General features: G+C 38.3%; 3 protein-coding genes across 5 annotated transcripts; 2 read left to right on the forward strand and 1 right to left on the reverse strand.

The window, feature by feature from the left end:
- Positions 1–5,404, forward strand: LOC111806041 (ultraviolet-B receptor UVR8). Of its 3 annotated transcripts, none has more exons than XM_023691382.2 (12): positions 2–410; positions 889–962; positions 1,058–1,142; positions 1,248–1,379; positions 1,455–1,691; positions 1,821–2,066; positions 2,331–2,374; positions 3,062–3,244; positions 3,365–3,455; positions 4,193–4,236; positions 4,337–4,517; positions 5,266–5,404. In XM_023691382.2, exons 1-11 carry the CDS (start codon positions 185–187, stop codon positions 4,457–4,459), a joined length of 1,485 nt encoding a protein of 494 aa, XP_023547150.2. In that variant the 5' UTR covers positions 2–184; the 3' UTR covers positions 4,460–4,517; positions 5,266–5,404. The 3 variants fall into 3 exon arrangements, with proteins under 3 accessions (XP_086983999.1, XP_023547150.2, XP_023547166.2); XM_023691398.2 differs by having other exon boundaries at positions 3–410; positions 1,827–2,066; XM_087127873.1 differs by lacking the exons at positions 4,193–4,236; positions 5,266–5,404 and having other exon boundaries at positions 1–410; positions 4,337–4,838.
- A 62-nt stretch (positions 5,405–5,466) lies between these two features.
- LOC111806034 (putative methyltransferase PMT11) lies at positions 5,467–10,218 on the forward strand. The gene is made up of 9 exons (XM_023691371.2): positions 5,467–6,178; positions 6,604–6,753; positions 6,841–7,111; positions 7,285–7,395; positions 8,187–8,346; positions 8,686–8,943; positions 9,016–9,138; positions 9,331–9,408; positions 9,508–10,218. The coding sequence occupies exons 1-9, from the start codon at positions 5,468–5,470 to the stop codon at positions 9,737–9,739; spliced, it is 2,094 nt and encodes a 697-aa protein (XP_023547139.2). The 5' UTR covers position 5,467; the 3' UTR covers positions 9,740–10,218.
- A 109-nt stretch (positions 10,219–10,327) lies between these two features.
- LOC111806075 (NAD(P)-binding Rossmann-fold superfamily protein) lies at positions 10,328–12,992 on the reverse strand. The gene is made up of 5 exons (XM_023691427.2): positions 12,809–12,992; positions 12,501–12,708; positions 11,602–11,818; positions 11,405–11,511; positions 10,328–10,706 (listed from the first exon to the last, which is right to left on the reverse strand). The coding sequence occupies exons 1-5, from the start codon at positions 12,895–12,897 to the stop codon at positions 10,506–10,508; spliced, it is 822 nt and encodes a 273-aa protein (XP_023547195.2). The 5' UTR covers positions 12,898–12,992; the 3' UTR covers positions 10,328–10,505.
- Between the last annotated feature and the right edge of the window lie 688 nt (positions 12,993–13,680).

A 13,680-nucleotide genomic window follows, 5' to 3' on the forward strand; every position in this document is an offset into this window, starting at 1 on the left:
ATGTCTGAACCTTAGGGCATTTTTTTTCCCTTCTTCCGTATCACTTCCCAAGTCCACCAAACACTAGTTGGAATTAATCTCTGTTTGCATAGAAACCGCACGAAAATCTGAGACTCCGAAAGAAATTAGCGCCTGTTCTTTGGTGGGTCTTTTTAAATTTTCCTTCTTTGGACGGTAAATCGATATGAATGGCGAGGGGAACAGAGGCGAAGAAGAGATCGTGCAAATGGAAGAGGATGTCAAGGAGCAGAAGCTTGTGTATATGTGGGGGTATCTTCCTGGAGCTTTGCCGCAGAGGTCTCCGTTGCTGTCTCCTGTGGCAGTTCGGCTTCCAGGTAAGGATGGCACTGATGGGCACGCTTGGAAGGATGTTTGCGGTGGAGGTTGCGGGTTCGCCGTGGCCATTTCTGGTGATTTTTCTTTGGAACTTGTTTTGTGATTCTTTTATGGGTTTGTTTTTTGCTCTTCTTCTGGGTTTGTATCCTGGTTTTGATGTTTTCAGTTGGAAGTTTGTGGGTTCTTGAATTCTTGCATAACTGGATTTTGTTGATTTGGTGAATGCAAGTCTATTATGTTATGGGGTGTGCTTTTTTTCTGGCTGAAAATTTGTTTAATGGAGCGAGGAAGTGGATGTTAGTTCTAGGGAGGTTTTTTTTCTTTAAATAAAAAAAAGTTTGAAAACCGTACCTCTGAATGTCTTTTCAGTACTTGATCTTTTTAGTTCTATTGATTACATTTTGGGTTTTATTATTTACTCAACATTTCATTTAACTAATGATCCTAATGTTTATTGTCTTCAATGATTGCTGATATTGGATTATATAGTTTCTCCAATGCAATTCTTTCTTTTATTTGATATTTAGTCTTATGTTTTCCTCATTTACCCAGCATCTGGAAAACTCATAACATGGGGCTCAACAGATGATCTTGGTCAAAGCTATGTGACGTCTGGGAAGCATGGGGTATAAGCCATACACAATGTTCATTGAATTACAATGATTTTACTTTCATTTCTTAATGAACTCACCTGTCGCCATATTTCAATTTTCTTCTCAAGGAAACTCCAGAGCCTTTTCCTCTTCCAACCGAAACTTCTATAGTAAAAGCAGCCGCAGGTTGGGCCCATTGTGCTGCCATTACAGGTAAACCATTTCTTCTCTTTTGAGTCTTTTTGCTTAATCAGAGATTTTTGAAGAGTGAGATACACTAGGAATATTGTAATGCCAATTAATCTGGTTTATGTGCAGACAGAGGAGAAGTCTTCACATGGGGATGGAAAGAATGTGTTCCTTCTGGGAAGATCTTTGGTGATCTGTCTGTTGGGATTGGCTATGAAAGGGATGTATTAGAGAGGCAGTCAGCGTCCGTGATAGATCAATGTACTGCACGAATTTAAATATGATAAGAGGGTTTTCAAAGTTTTTCTCTCTGACTTTTCATGTTCTTTGTGTCAGTGAGCTCTCACTTACAAGCTTCACGATCTACTGGTGCTGTTTTTTCCAATATTGAAGCTAGAGGTGGTGGCACAGAAAGTTCAAAGAGGAGAAGGGTTTCATCAGCAAAACTTGCAGATGAAAGTTCGTCAGCAAGTGATGACACTCTCTCTGCACTTCCCTGTCTGGTAACTCTTAATCCTGGTGTAAGAATAGCCTCTGTTTCTGCAGGAGGCCGTCATACACTCGCATTGTCAGGTAATTCTGATATATAAAGTATTGATATTGCCCACTTGTTCCCAATTTTGAGATTTCTAGCCTATTGCCTTTGCAAGACTTGGCTGGTCAGTTTGATATAACATATAATGCACCCTAATGTCTTCAAAGTTTCAGATATGGGACAAGTCTGGGGGTGGGGCTATGGTGGAGAAGGACAGCTAGGTTTGGGCTCCCACATACGTATGGTTTCCTCTCCACATCCTATACCTTGCATTGAGTCGTCTTCTTTTGGCAAAGATAGACCTACAGCTCTCGCTCGAGGAAGTGCAAGCTTAGAGGGTCAGGGTAGTAGAATTCCTGGAAGCTATGTGAAGGGAATTGCTTGTGGAGGGCGTCATAGTGCAGCAGTTACAGGTTTGTGATGTTTGTTCTCCTAATATAATAGTGGGTGCATAAACTTTAATCTGTACTTGTAATTTCGACTGCAAGAACTTGCACCTTTAGAACATTGAGATAATGTTTTTCTAGACCTCAGAGATCATGTTTTATGCATCAATTTCCGTATTGTAATGAAATATTGGTGTTTGATTAGTCTATACCTCTGTGTTTTTCATGTTGTGTCCACTTGAAGTTATAGACTTCACATATTTGATATTCCTCTCATCTTTTACGACACAGATGCGGGGGCACTGCTAACATTTGGTTGGGGACTGTACGGACAGGTGAATTTATCGTGTCATTTTAACACGTGCTTCATTTTCGTTCATTCTAAGTATCTCTTCCCCAACGTTCTAACACATTCCATTTTCTTACTTGTTATCATTTTTTGCATACCTTTTATTGCATTCGTTTGTTAATGGTTTTCACCAGGAATCTGCAATTAGTCAACACTTGGGCATCTTTCTTGTGCTGGTTGTTCACCATCCAATCGTTTTCAAGTGATGGTGGACCTCAATGAATATATTCTTGGAATATTTTTCCTTTTCCATCTAAATGCTTTTTGTGTCATCTTATTCTTCCCCCTCTTCTGATTAACCCCGTTGAATGACGAAACATGCATTCCTGTGATATTGGAACGTTTGATTTAGAACAAATTGGTTGGAAGATAATCCATTTAACTGAAAGCTCCTATTGCTTCGTTGTATGTATGATGTGAGGCCAACAAATTTGAGTTAAACAGTTTGATCCTTCCTACAACCCAACATGATTTGAAGTTACTATATTGACAATTGACCAATCTTCAGAACCAATCTGTAGGTAAAGTAGAAAATGGTGGAGAAAAAGATATGTAGATGTAGATCAAGATCAAGTTCAATCAAAAAGAGATAAATCTTTCTGTTCCTTTTCCCATACTTTATCTCTATTTCTTGTGCTGCTGCTATATTCTTGGCTTAATCTATGTCTTACAGTGTGGGCAAGGATGTACAGATGATGAGTTAAGTCCAACATGTGTATCCTCATTACTCGGTATCCAGATCAAGAGTGTCGCTGCTGGACTGTGGCATACGGTCTGTATATCCTCCAACGGTGATGTATATTCATTTGGCGGTAATCAATTCGGGCAGTTAGGAACGGGTGGTGGTCAATCTGAGGTATATGCTTTCGTAGTCGATGCTTGCCTTAACATGCCATATCATAATTGATTATAGTACTACGATAGTATGCGATCTTAAGTAGAAAAAAGTAATTGATGTTTTCAATCATATATGCAGACACTTCCAAGACTTGTAGACGCACCAAGTGTGGAAAATGTAAATGCAAAGGTTGTATCATGTGGGGCTCGTCATAGTGCTATAGTATCAGGTACTTCATTATCTTCTTACACATGGCTTCCATTTTTCTGATTCACAAGATCCAGCCTTCAATTTACAGAGATGAAAAAGTTCAATTGTCTGTACTCTTAAGTATAAATGAGACAAATCATGAAGAATGATGGTATCAGAGTTCAAAGCTAAGATTTAGGCCGAGACGAAAACTAAAAAGTGGTCATCGACAAATATTCTAGTAAAAAGAAAGGTAAAAAAAGGAAAATATATGTGAGATCCCACATCGGTTGGGGTTGGAGAGGGTAAGCATTTTTTATAAGGGTGTGAAAATCTCTCCCTAGCAGACACGTTCTGAAAACCTTAAGGGGAAGCCCGAAAGGGAAAGTCTAAAGAGGACAATATTTGCTAGCGGTGAGCTTGGGCTGTTACAAATGGTATCAGAGCCAGACACCGGGCGACATGCCAGCGAGGAGGCTGAACCCTAAAGGAGGTGGATTGGGGGGGTCCCACGTCTATTGGAGAGGGGAACTAAACATTGTTTATAAGGGTGTGGAAATCTCTTCTTAGCAAACGTGTTTTAAAATCTTGAATGGAAGCCCAACAGGGAAACCCAAAGAGTACGATATTTGCTTTTTCATTGGCCAAGAACTACTAAAGAAATATGATATATTTGGACTGTCCTCAACTTTGTGCACTATATTGAATACATTTGATTGGTTGATACACATTTTTATGCGATATTCGTTCCGACATTCTTGTTTCTCCAATCTCTAGAGGATGGGAAAGTGTTCTGCTGGGGATGGAACAAGTATGGCCAGGTATATTTTGTGGTTTCTGTCTAAATGCATGTTTATAAGTTGTTCGCCAAGATCAGATCTGGTATTGAGGATCTTAGAAGTCTCCATTTACACAATGCAGCTAGGTTTGGGCGACGTAATCGACCGTAACATTCCCGTTGAAGTCCCGATGGAGAATTGCACTCCGAAAAACGTTTCCTGTGGATGGTGGCACACCCTTCTTTTGGCTGAATCGCCCACATAAATTCGTGGCCTCTGCTAAATTTTGTTATTTAGCTGCTGCTGCTGCTCCTTTCAAAATGGTAGGTTCATTTGTAAATGCATAGACAATAGCTTTCATCCATATGCATGTACATTCATGTATCTACTCATTCATTCTTTAATGGTTGGAGGGTATTAGGAAGAAATCCTATACTATAAATACTGATATCTGTTCATAATTTAGAACTAGAAGAAAGAGCTCCACTTTCTCTAGGATTCAACTGTTTTAGGCTCTTAAAAATGGTGTATTTCTGTTCAAAAGTGATAGATAACTTCAACCGGTGACTTGAAGAACCTTGATGTTGTACCATATAATTATCACTTGTTGATAATATTTGGATGTTGGATGAAAATATTTTGAAGTGAGTATGAAGGCAACCAATATGCATTGCTTAAACTTCTAAACAAATTTTATAATTTAAGTTAAAATTTTTAAAAAGAAACGAAAAGAAAAATATAAAATTTTAATTATTTTATATGTAATTCAATGATCAAAAACTTTTTCTTAGTTGAGTATTAAAAAATAGAAAGAGAAAAAGGAAAAGGAAGGGCATTGGGATGGGACAATTGGTAAGGAATTGTACAAAATATTTTAGAATTTATGAGAACAAATTTCTTAAAAATGTGATCTTTATATAAAATCAAATATTTTGTGCTATTTCTGTCAATTACCTACTGAGATAGCTGAATAAAACACGGTTGGGATCCGAGTCACGATCGGCCAAAGTCGCCGTTTTCACTCTTGAAGCTTTTTCTTCTAACCATCTTCAATTTCTTTGCAACCCTCAGAGTTGTGGCGGGTAATTCTCAGCGCCCTTTCTTTCTTTCCGCGAAAGCCTTGCCGGTCGGAAGCTTGCAACTGTTGGCCGGTGAAAGGAGAGTCTGTAGCTCTGTAATTCCGGTTGTTTCAGTGAATAAGGAGAACCCCATCTCTTCAGTTTTCTGTTTTCCGTTCACGTTCTCGTTTGCCCATTTGGGTGTGTGAACGAGAATGAATCCTTTCTCTAATTTCGATTCACTGAAGAACCCATCGATCTTCAAGATCTCTGCCTTCATTCTATTATCGCTCTCTTTCTTTTATCTGGGCAAGCATTGGTCTGATGGGTACCCACAGCTCATCTTCTTCACTGAAACTCGATATTCTCCTCCTTCAGTGTCAATGTCGCCTAATCACGACAACCCCTTCAATGTTTCTTCTCTGATCGAGCAGAATCTAACCCGTGCAGCTCCGGAGAAAGCCCTTTCTTCTGCCCCGGCCCCGGCCCCGACCCCATCTCCGATTCTCAGTTCATCCCCTCCTCCTCCGCCGCCGCTTCCTTCTCCGCCACCTCCGCCACCTCGGCCATCTAATTCATTGCACAGATTTGGTATCGTGAACGAGAATGGAACTATGGCTGACGAGTTTGAGGTGGGAAATTTAGATCTCGAGTTTACGGAGAATTGGGAGAATGAGATCGAGAATGGGACGGATAATAGTGGCCCTATCAAGATTACGATCAAGAAGTTTGCTTTTTGCCCGCAGAACATGGGGGAGTACATACCTTGCTTGGATAATGTGGCTGCCATTAAGAAGCTGAAGTCGACGGAAAAGGGGGAAAAGTTCGAGCGCCATTGCCCTGGTGTTGGTGAGGGATTGAACTGCTTAGTTCCAGCACCGAAAGGATACCGGACACCCATTCCCTGGCCCAGGAGTCGTGATGAGGTATTGTTTTGTGCAGTACATAGATTTCATCTAATCTGTATTATAACTTGAAGCTTATTCTCATATTAAAATGACTTGTGTCATTGAGCGACATTATTCTAGTTGAATTGGTAAGCTGCTCTGCTGTTATATTATTAAAAATGATGTTCTGGTATCCCTGCAGGCTGTATTTCATGCTTCCTATTAATTGCTATATTATTTTATTTTATGATCTTCCATCAGTTTTAATAGTTTATGCTCATAAACGTTGACTGGTTTGTTTAAAGAACCTTGAGTTTATAATTTTCATTTTTGCACAGTTTCTTTGATACCCAGATTCTATGTTTCACTTCTTTTTTTCTTGAAGTGGAGAGTAGAAGATTTCAAGTCACTTTTAATAGTACTGTCTCCCAAGGTTTTAATAGCTGGAACTTACTATGTTGTAGGTGTGGTTCCGCAATGTTCCTCATACCCGTTTGGTTGAAGACAAAGGCGGTCAAAACTGGATTTCCCGGGACAAAGATAAATTTAGGTTCCCTGGAGGTGGTACACAATTCATTCATGGGGCAACTGAGTACTTGGATCATATCTCTAAGGTAAATCAATAGACAATTGCTGCACTTTGAACGTAGCTCTTGGGTTATTTTTCTTTTCTAATGATTAACTTCTTGTCTGTTGTATAGATTGTTCCTGATGTTGCTTTTGGTAGCCATACACGAGTGGTTTTGGATATTGGGTGCGGTGTTGCGAGTTTTGGTGCCTACCTGCTATCACGGAATGTAGTAACAATGTCCATTGCTCCCAAAGATGTTCATGAGAACCAGATTCAATTTGCTCTTGAACGTGGTGTTCCTGCAATGGTTGCAGCATTTTCTACTCGCCGTTTACTGTATCCAAGTCAAGCTTTTGACTTGATACATTGCTCTAGATGTAGAATTAATTGGACTCGTGATGGTATGATCCTCTCATCACTCCTCTTTATCAACGTCTGTTTATTCATGTTATGTTTTCTATTGAAGATTTATTGATCCAATCTATTAAATAGTATAGTTACATCTTTCAATGAAGAATTCTTGTTTGTAAGGTCTTCTGATTGTCAACTTTTCTTTAAATCTTCTGGCTTTAAGATGGAGTTCTGTTGCTGGAGGTTGACAGAATGCTAAGGGCGGGAGGATACTTTGCTTGGGCAGCACAGCCTGTTTACAAGCATGAAGAAGCCTTGGAGCGGCAGTGGGAAGGTCTGTCTATGGCTCTTTAGTATCCGTTGGCTATTTCTTCCAACTTAATGCCTTTGGTTAGTCAGAGTCGTCAAGTTCTGCAATGACTTTGTGAAGTCTTTTTATATCCTCGTTTGCAGCCGATTTATCTCTTTCCGTTCGTCTTCATCAAAGTAATTGGCTAGTTTGTTTAATCTGGCTCTCAATTATTGTTTTGTGTTTCTATCTACTGAACTCCAGAAAATTGGTATGACAATATAAGAAATATAGATAGTTGGTAAGGTGATTTGATGTGAGATCCCACATTGGTTGGAGAGGAGAACGAAGCATTCTTTATAAGGGTGTGGATACCTCTCTTAAGGGTGTGGATACCTCTCTCTAGCAGACACGTTTTAAAAATCTTGAGGGGAAGTCGAGAAGAGAAAGCCCAAAGAGGACAATATTTGCTAGCAGTGGGTTTGGACTGTTATAAATAGTATTAGAGCCAGAGATCGGGTGGTGTGTTAGCGAGGACGCTGGCCCCAAGGGGGTAGATTGTGAGATCCCACATTGGTTGGATTCGAGAGGATAACGAAACATTTCTTATAAGGGTGTGGAAACCTCTCCTTAGCAGATGCATTTTAAAAACATTGAGGGAAAACCCAAAGATGACAATATTTGCTAGCAGTTCGCTTGGGTAGTTATATTTGACATCTCTGTTCCACCATCTATTTAATGGCTATCATATTCTGGTCTATAAGTATTATAGGTCTTATGATTTTGTCTTCAAAACTTTCCATATTAAATACAACTCTCATTTTTTATCTTACCAGAGATGATTAACCTCACCACTCGTCTCTGCTGGGAGTTTGTGAAAAAGGATGGGTATATAGCAATATGGAAAAAGCCAATGAATAACAGCTGCTATCTTAGCCGTGATTCAGGAGTTAAGCCTCCACTTTGTGATGTAGATGATGATCCAGATAAAGTTTGGTATGCATACTTTATTCTCATTTGTTTTGATGATACGGTAGTTGCGTGGGTGAATATACATTTATTTTTCTTCACTAAATAGAAAGTGCAGCCCAGTTTATTAGAAATCCAGTTTGCTGCTTTCTTTTCAAACTGTATACTTCTTTTTCGAGAAACGTTGCGTTTTGTTTGAAACAAACCCATAAAAAAGTCTCAAATGATCAGTTCTCAGTGCACTTGTATGCTTAATTTATATTGTATGTCAAGTAAGTTCTGAACAAGCGGGTAAAAGAACAGTTCAAGACTTTTCTTACAACTTTGTTTCTAATTGTTGGATTTTCTACATTTGGTCATGTTAAGGTATGTGGATCTGAAGCCTTGCATTACCAGACTGCCAGAAAATGGTTTTGGAAGAAACGTCACGACATGGCCTGCACGCTTACATTCTCCTCCAGATAGGCTTCAGAGCATTCAATATGATGCCTATATTTCTAGAAATGAGCTCTTCAGGGCCGAATCTAAATATTGGAATGAAATTATAGAAAGCTATGTGCGTGTATTACATTGGAAGAAGATAAGACTAAGGAATGTAATGGACATGAGAGCTGGATTTGGAGGGTTAGTATACAAACATCTAGCTGGATCCTTCTATCTTCCCATTATTTACTCTTTATTTTTGTCATTTGGCAGGTTTGCTGCAGCTTTAATTGATAATAAACTGGATTCGTGGGTGATGAATGTCGTCCCCGTGAGTGGACCGAACACCTTACCCGTTATATATGACCGTGGACTTCTCGGAGTTCTTCATGATTGGTAAAACTGCTCAAACAATATTCTATATATTTACCATAGGAGACTCTCAAACTACATTAACAGAGTGGTAGTTTGATGGTCAAGTCAATTTAGATAAATGAATTACATAAATCTTCCTGTATGTTAATCCGAGATATAGATAGGAAAATGAATGCAAGCTGTTTGACAGCTTCTCTGTGATGTATCTATCAGGTGCGAACCTTTCGATACATACCCAAGAACATATGATCTATTGCATGCAGCTGGTCTTTTTTCATCCGAAATGAAAAGGTACACCTTATGGGTATAGATCGGTGCCATAGCCGACGTGATTCCTCGCATTTTATACTCTGTTGCTTACTTCCTTCTCTCTTTAATTACTGATATCAGATGCAATATGTCAACAATCATGCTCGAGATGGAACGGATCTTAAGGCCTGGGGGCCATGTATACATTCGTGATACTATTGCTGTCATGGATGAGCTTCAAGCCATCGGAAAGGCAATGGGTTGGCATGTTGCCCTGCGTCATACATCTGAGGGGCCTCATGCGAGCTATAGGATACTGGTTGGTGAAAAACGCCCGATTCGTACGCGAAAATTGCAGGATGTGCTGAGTTAAGTACAAGTCCTTTAGCTCATTACTGAAAATGAGAAGCAAGTGGAGAGTAAACACAGGCTAATTTCCCACCTACAGAGATGAAGAAAGCATCAAATTAATGTATGCTTTGGCACACAACCGCTGGTCTTCATTTGGTTGGCGCCGTCAGATGGTACAGCATATGAAAGCGTAGATTTGGTGCCATAGTGGGTTGTTTTTGAAGTTTAGAAGAAGGTAGATGGCATAGCATCACTGCAGCTTGACTGCAAATTGGAGAACGAACTATAGATTGTAAACAATTGATCATACACCAAGTCAAGCATCAGAAACACATTCAATCCTCATTCAATCTTTTTTAATAATTTTTTTTGTAGTACATTTCTCATGTTTTCCCGTTATAATTTGTTTAGGTTAAAATGTCAATTTAGTCCGTTCTTGTGTACTTTTTGTACTTTAAAATATCAAATTTTAGTATTTGTAATTATATCAAATCTTAAGTCCCTATCGATTGTTTATTGTTAATTTTTTATAAAAAAAAAAATATATATATATATAGCATGTATTAACATTTTCTCAATAAATTTTTAGAGTATATTTACATGGTGCATAAGACCCTAAAATAAAACTTTTAAAATTATTTTTTTAGTTCAATATTGTGCACATTAAATTATTTAGAATTATTACATAGAGTTTACATAAAACTTGAAAGAGTTGAGAAAAACATGATAAGCATAAAAGATTATTATGGAATTAGTCTGCCCAGTGATGTAAGAAGCAGAAGCATGTTTCACAAGCTGTCTAGTCTCATACCAGACTCAAATCCATTGGCAGTGAACCCTCCATCAACAGAAATAATCTGTCCAGTGATGTAAGATGCAGCAGGCATGCAAAGGAATGCCACCAACGAGGACACTTCATTTGATTCCCCTATTCGCCCAAGTGGAGTTCGAGAGACTACCTTGTCCACGAACGTCTTATTATCAAGCAACTACAATGATAATAACCATTGTTATTAGTTAACATTCAACAGGTTTTGGGGTTGAACTGAAAAAACAAAAACATGCAACAAAGATGGACAATCTCAGACCAGGTTATTTGAACAGAATTTGTTCTATAGATTGTACAACAGTGTTCTTCAGTTCTAAAGATGGAAAGATGTTGGACTCAAAGATATAGAATTGCAAAATGTTACGTCACTAGATGTTGGTACAAATAAATTTGAGGATCAAAATGTACACTATTAAAAATATGGAATTGCGTGTTTGTGCACACTAAGATTCATATCCTCATACCCGCTCGAAAGGGCATGTTTTTTTTTTTTTTTTTACATGGGCAGCCTTCAATCAGGAAAAAAAAAGGCACAAAAACAGAAGCGTGATAAACAAGAAAGACAGAAAGAATAATGCCATTAATTAACCATATGTTTTCAAGCTTGAACAACAGTTACCAAGTCATATTTTGCCGAGGTGACTCAATTAATCAATTTGACATTCATAGAGATTTCACAGAAAGATGCATCAGATTAAAAGCATCCCAGATACTGAGATTAATGACAGAGCGCCTCATGCCTTGGTCAGTCAGTCTAATGACAAGAAGGAATCAAACGAGGAGACAGAAAGAGGATACGAGAGCAAAAAATAAACTAATATGAGTGAATTATCTGGCAGGAGTTGTTGAAAATATTACCTTTTCTACAAGGGGGGTATTGGTATACCAGGGTGCAACAGTGTTGCTCCTGATATTGTCCTTGGCCCATTCACAAGCAAGATTTTTGGTCAGTTGATTCATTGCAGCTGAGAGTAGAAAATAAAAAAGAAGAACAGTTTTGAGCTTCTCAGAACGTACGAAGGAAAATAAGCTACAATTCTACAATAGCAACTCACATTTAGAGGCTGCATAGATGGATCCACTTCCAATGCTCACGAGACCACCAACCGAAGAAACAAACACAATACTTCCATTTCCAGAAGCTTTTAAAAGAGGATGAGCAAGTTGGGATAGATGAAATACTGATTCAAAGTTCGTAGTCATCAATGTCGAAAATTCTTCCAGACTGTACTCAATACTTGGCTTCCTGATGTTTGTTCCCACATTATTTACCTACACTAAAATACGGTAAGATCCCCCGTCGGTTGGAAAGGAGAACAAAACATTCTTTATAAGGGTGTGGAAACCTCTCCCTAGCATATGCGTTTTAAAAACCTTGAAGCGAAATCTAAAAAGGAAAGTCCAAAGAGAACAATATCTAGTAGGTTTAGAATTCCTGGAAGGCAACTTCCTTAGAATTATGTTTTTCATTGTGGAGCCAACAACGAGATGTTCTTGCTTTCAAAATGGAGGGTTTGAATCACTTGAGGTCAATAGAAGGCTTTCTTGTTCCTAGTTTCAATTGTTTGATTGCAATGCACTGAATATTTCGTGGACGTCAAGTATGGAAAAATTATAGCACCTGCCTATAATGACTTACTTTATATCACTTTTCAGTGGTTTCAATTCATCATTTCGGTCAAGGTCTAAAGTTTGTCTCACTTTGCTGCCATTTTTGTTATCTTTCATGGAGTTCAAGCCATCAACATATTAATATATTAGATCTGTGTTTTCTTTCATAGCGTCCAAACTAACGTACATGCAGAATTAGAATGGCATTGAAATGTAAAAATGTAAGTGATATAAGGGCTTCAATTCCCAACCCAAAGCCATGCACCAAACAACACCCAATTTCAACACTGTTAGCAAATGGCTTCTCTAAAATCAAAATGGGCAGAAGCATACTATTACTGACCAGAATATTGAGGGTGCCATTGAAAGCAGACGCCACTTCCTGTACGAGCCTCTCTCTCTGCGTTCTCGAAGAAGCATCGCAAACCGAACCACTGACCACAAAGCCTTTGCCCTCCCATTCCTTCAAGCACTGGTTGAGCTCCAGTTCGTTCCGGGAACAGGTGTGGACCGACGCGCCTAAACCGGCTAGTTCCTCCACCACAGCGCGACTATAAAACACACACAAAATCGCACACAGAGCAGAAGAGAATCCAAATTCAAACTCAGAAAGAGGATTTCAGAGGAAATAGAGTTAGAAATTTAGCAGACCCGATTCCACGAGTGCCGCCGGTGACGAGCGCTGTGAAGCCCTTGAGAGACCATCGGGCATTTCCGGAACTGACGCCTGCCTCCGCCATCTTTGAATTTGGATTAGCTCTAAATCTTGCTGTTTCCAATCACAAATTGTAAATCCCAAGACGAATTTATCTCCCATTTATTTGTCAATGCTGTATTGATTTTCAGGAACATATTCTTCGCTTTCTTTTCCTTTGTGGGAGCATAGGTTTAAAAAATATAAAATTAAAAATAAACTCAACCCAAATCATATATAATTTAATTCACACCTTATTTTAAGAAATTTAAACTAAAAATCACAAAACACTAATATAAAATAATTCATTCAAAGATAGTTCTATACATCCAAACAATAATGTGATAGACGTTCCTTTGGATACTCAGCTTTGGTTGTACGATTTTCAGCTTTGGTGGTACGATTTTGAATATTGAGACAGTCTAGATAATATCCTCTCGATCTGCTTTATTACAATATTCATTTTTTATGACTTGTGAGATACAAATACTCTATAATTTCGTTTGAATCACTGACTTAATTATACTTGCTTGAATCTTAAAAAATATTAAAATAAATAAGTGAAAACCACACCTCAAAATTACCAATAATTTAATTTGGAGACTCGACTATGCATGCCATCAATCATCACAACTCAATCGTCTACTAAGTATTATTAAATTAGTTGAAATTTTAGAATATTGAAAATTAAGTTAATACATTACTCCCAACCATAAATTTTTTTTGTTTTGTTACCATTATTTTTATTTTTAGAATTTAATTAAAAACTCGTATTTAAAAAATATGAAAAACTACCGTATAGAAATTGGAAGGAAACAAAATAAAATAA

The sequence above is a fragment of the Cucurbita pepo genome, chromosome 1 (assembly GCF_057944985.1).
Source record: "Cucurbita pepo subsp. pepo isolate OVF chromosome 1, ASM5794498v1, whole genome shotgun sequence".
NCBI lineage: Eukaryota > Viridiplantae > Streptophyta > Magnoliopsida > Cucurbitales > Cucurbitaceae > Cucurbita > Cucurbita pepo.

Coding starts and splice junctions, on each gene's coding strand:
- LOC111806034 (XM_023691371.2), top strand. CDS start 5,468: ATGAATCCTTTCTCTAATTTCGATTCACTGAAGAACCCATCGATCTTC. Junction 7,396..8,186: donor CTTGGAGCGGCAGTGGGAAG/GTCTGTCTATGG, acceptor TTATCTTACCAG/AGATGATTAACCTCACCACT. Junction 8,347..8,685: donor GATGATCCAGATAAAGTTTG/GTATGCATACTT, acceptor GGTCATGTTAAG/GTATGTGGATCTGAAGCCTT.
- LOC111806041 (XM_023691382.2), top strand. CDS start 185: ATGAATGGCGAGGGGAACAGAGGCGAAGAAGAGATCGTGCAAATGGAA. Junction 2,375..3,061: donor GTTGGGGACTGTACGGACAG/GTGAATTTATCG, acceptor TATGTCTTACAG/TGTGGGCAAGGATGTACAGA. Junction 3,456..4,192: donor TCATAGTGCTATAGTATCAG/GTACTTCATTAT, acceptor TCCAATCTCTAG/AGGATGGGAAAGTGTTCTGC.
- LOC111806075 (XM_023691427.2), bottom strand. CDS start 12,897: ATGGCGGAGGCAGGCGTCAGTTCCGGAAATGCCCGATGGTCTCTCAAG. Junction 11,512..11,601: donor CATCTATGCAGCCTCTAAAT/GTGAGTTGCTAT, acceptor TTCTACTCTCAG/CTGCAATGAATCAACTGACC. Junction 10,707..11,404: donor ATACCCCCCTTGTAGAAAAG/GTAATATTTTCA, acceptor TTATCATTGTAG/TTGCTTGATAATAAGACGTT.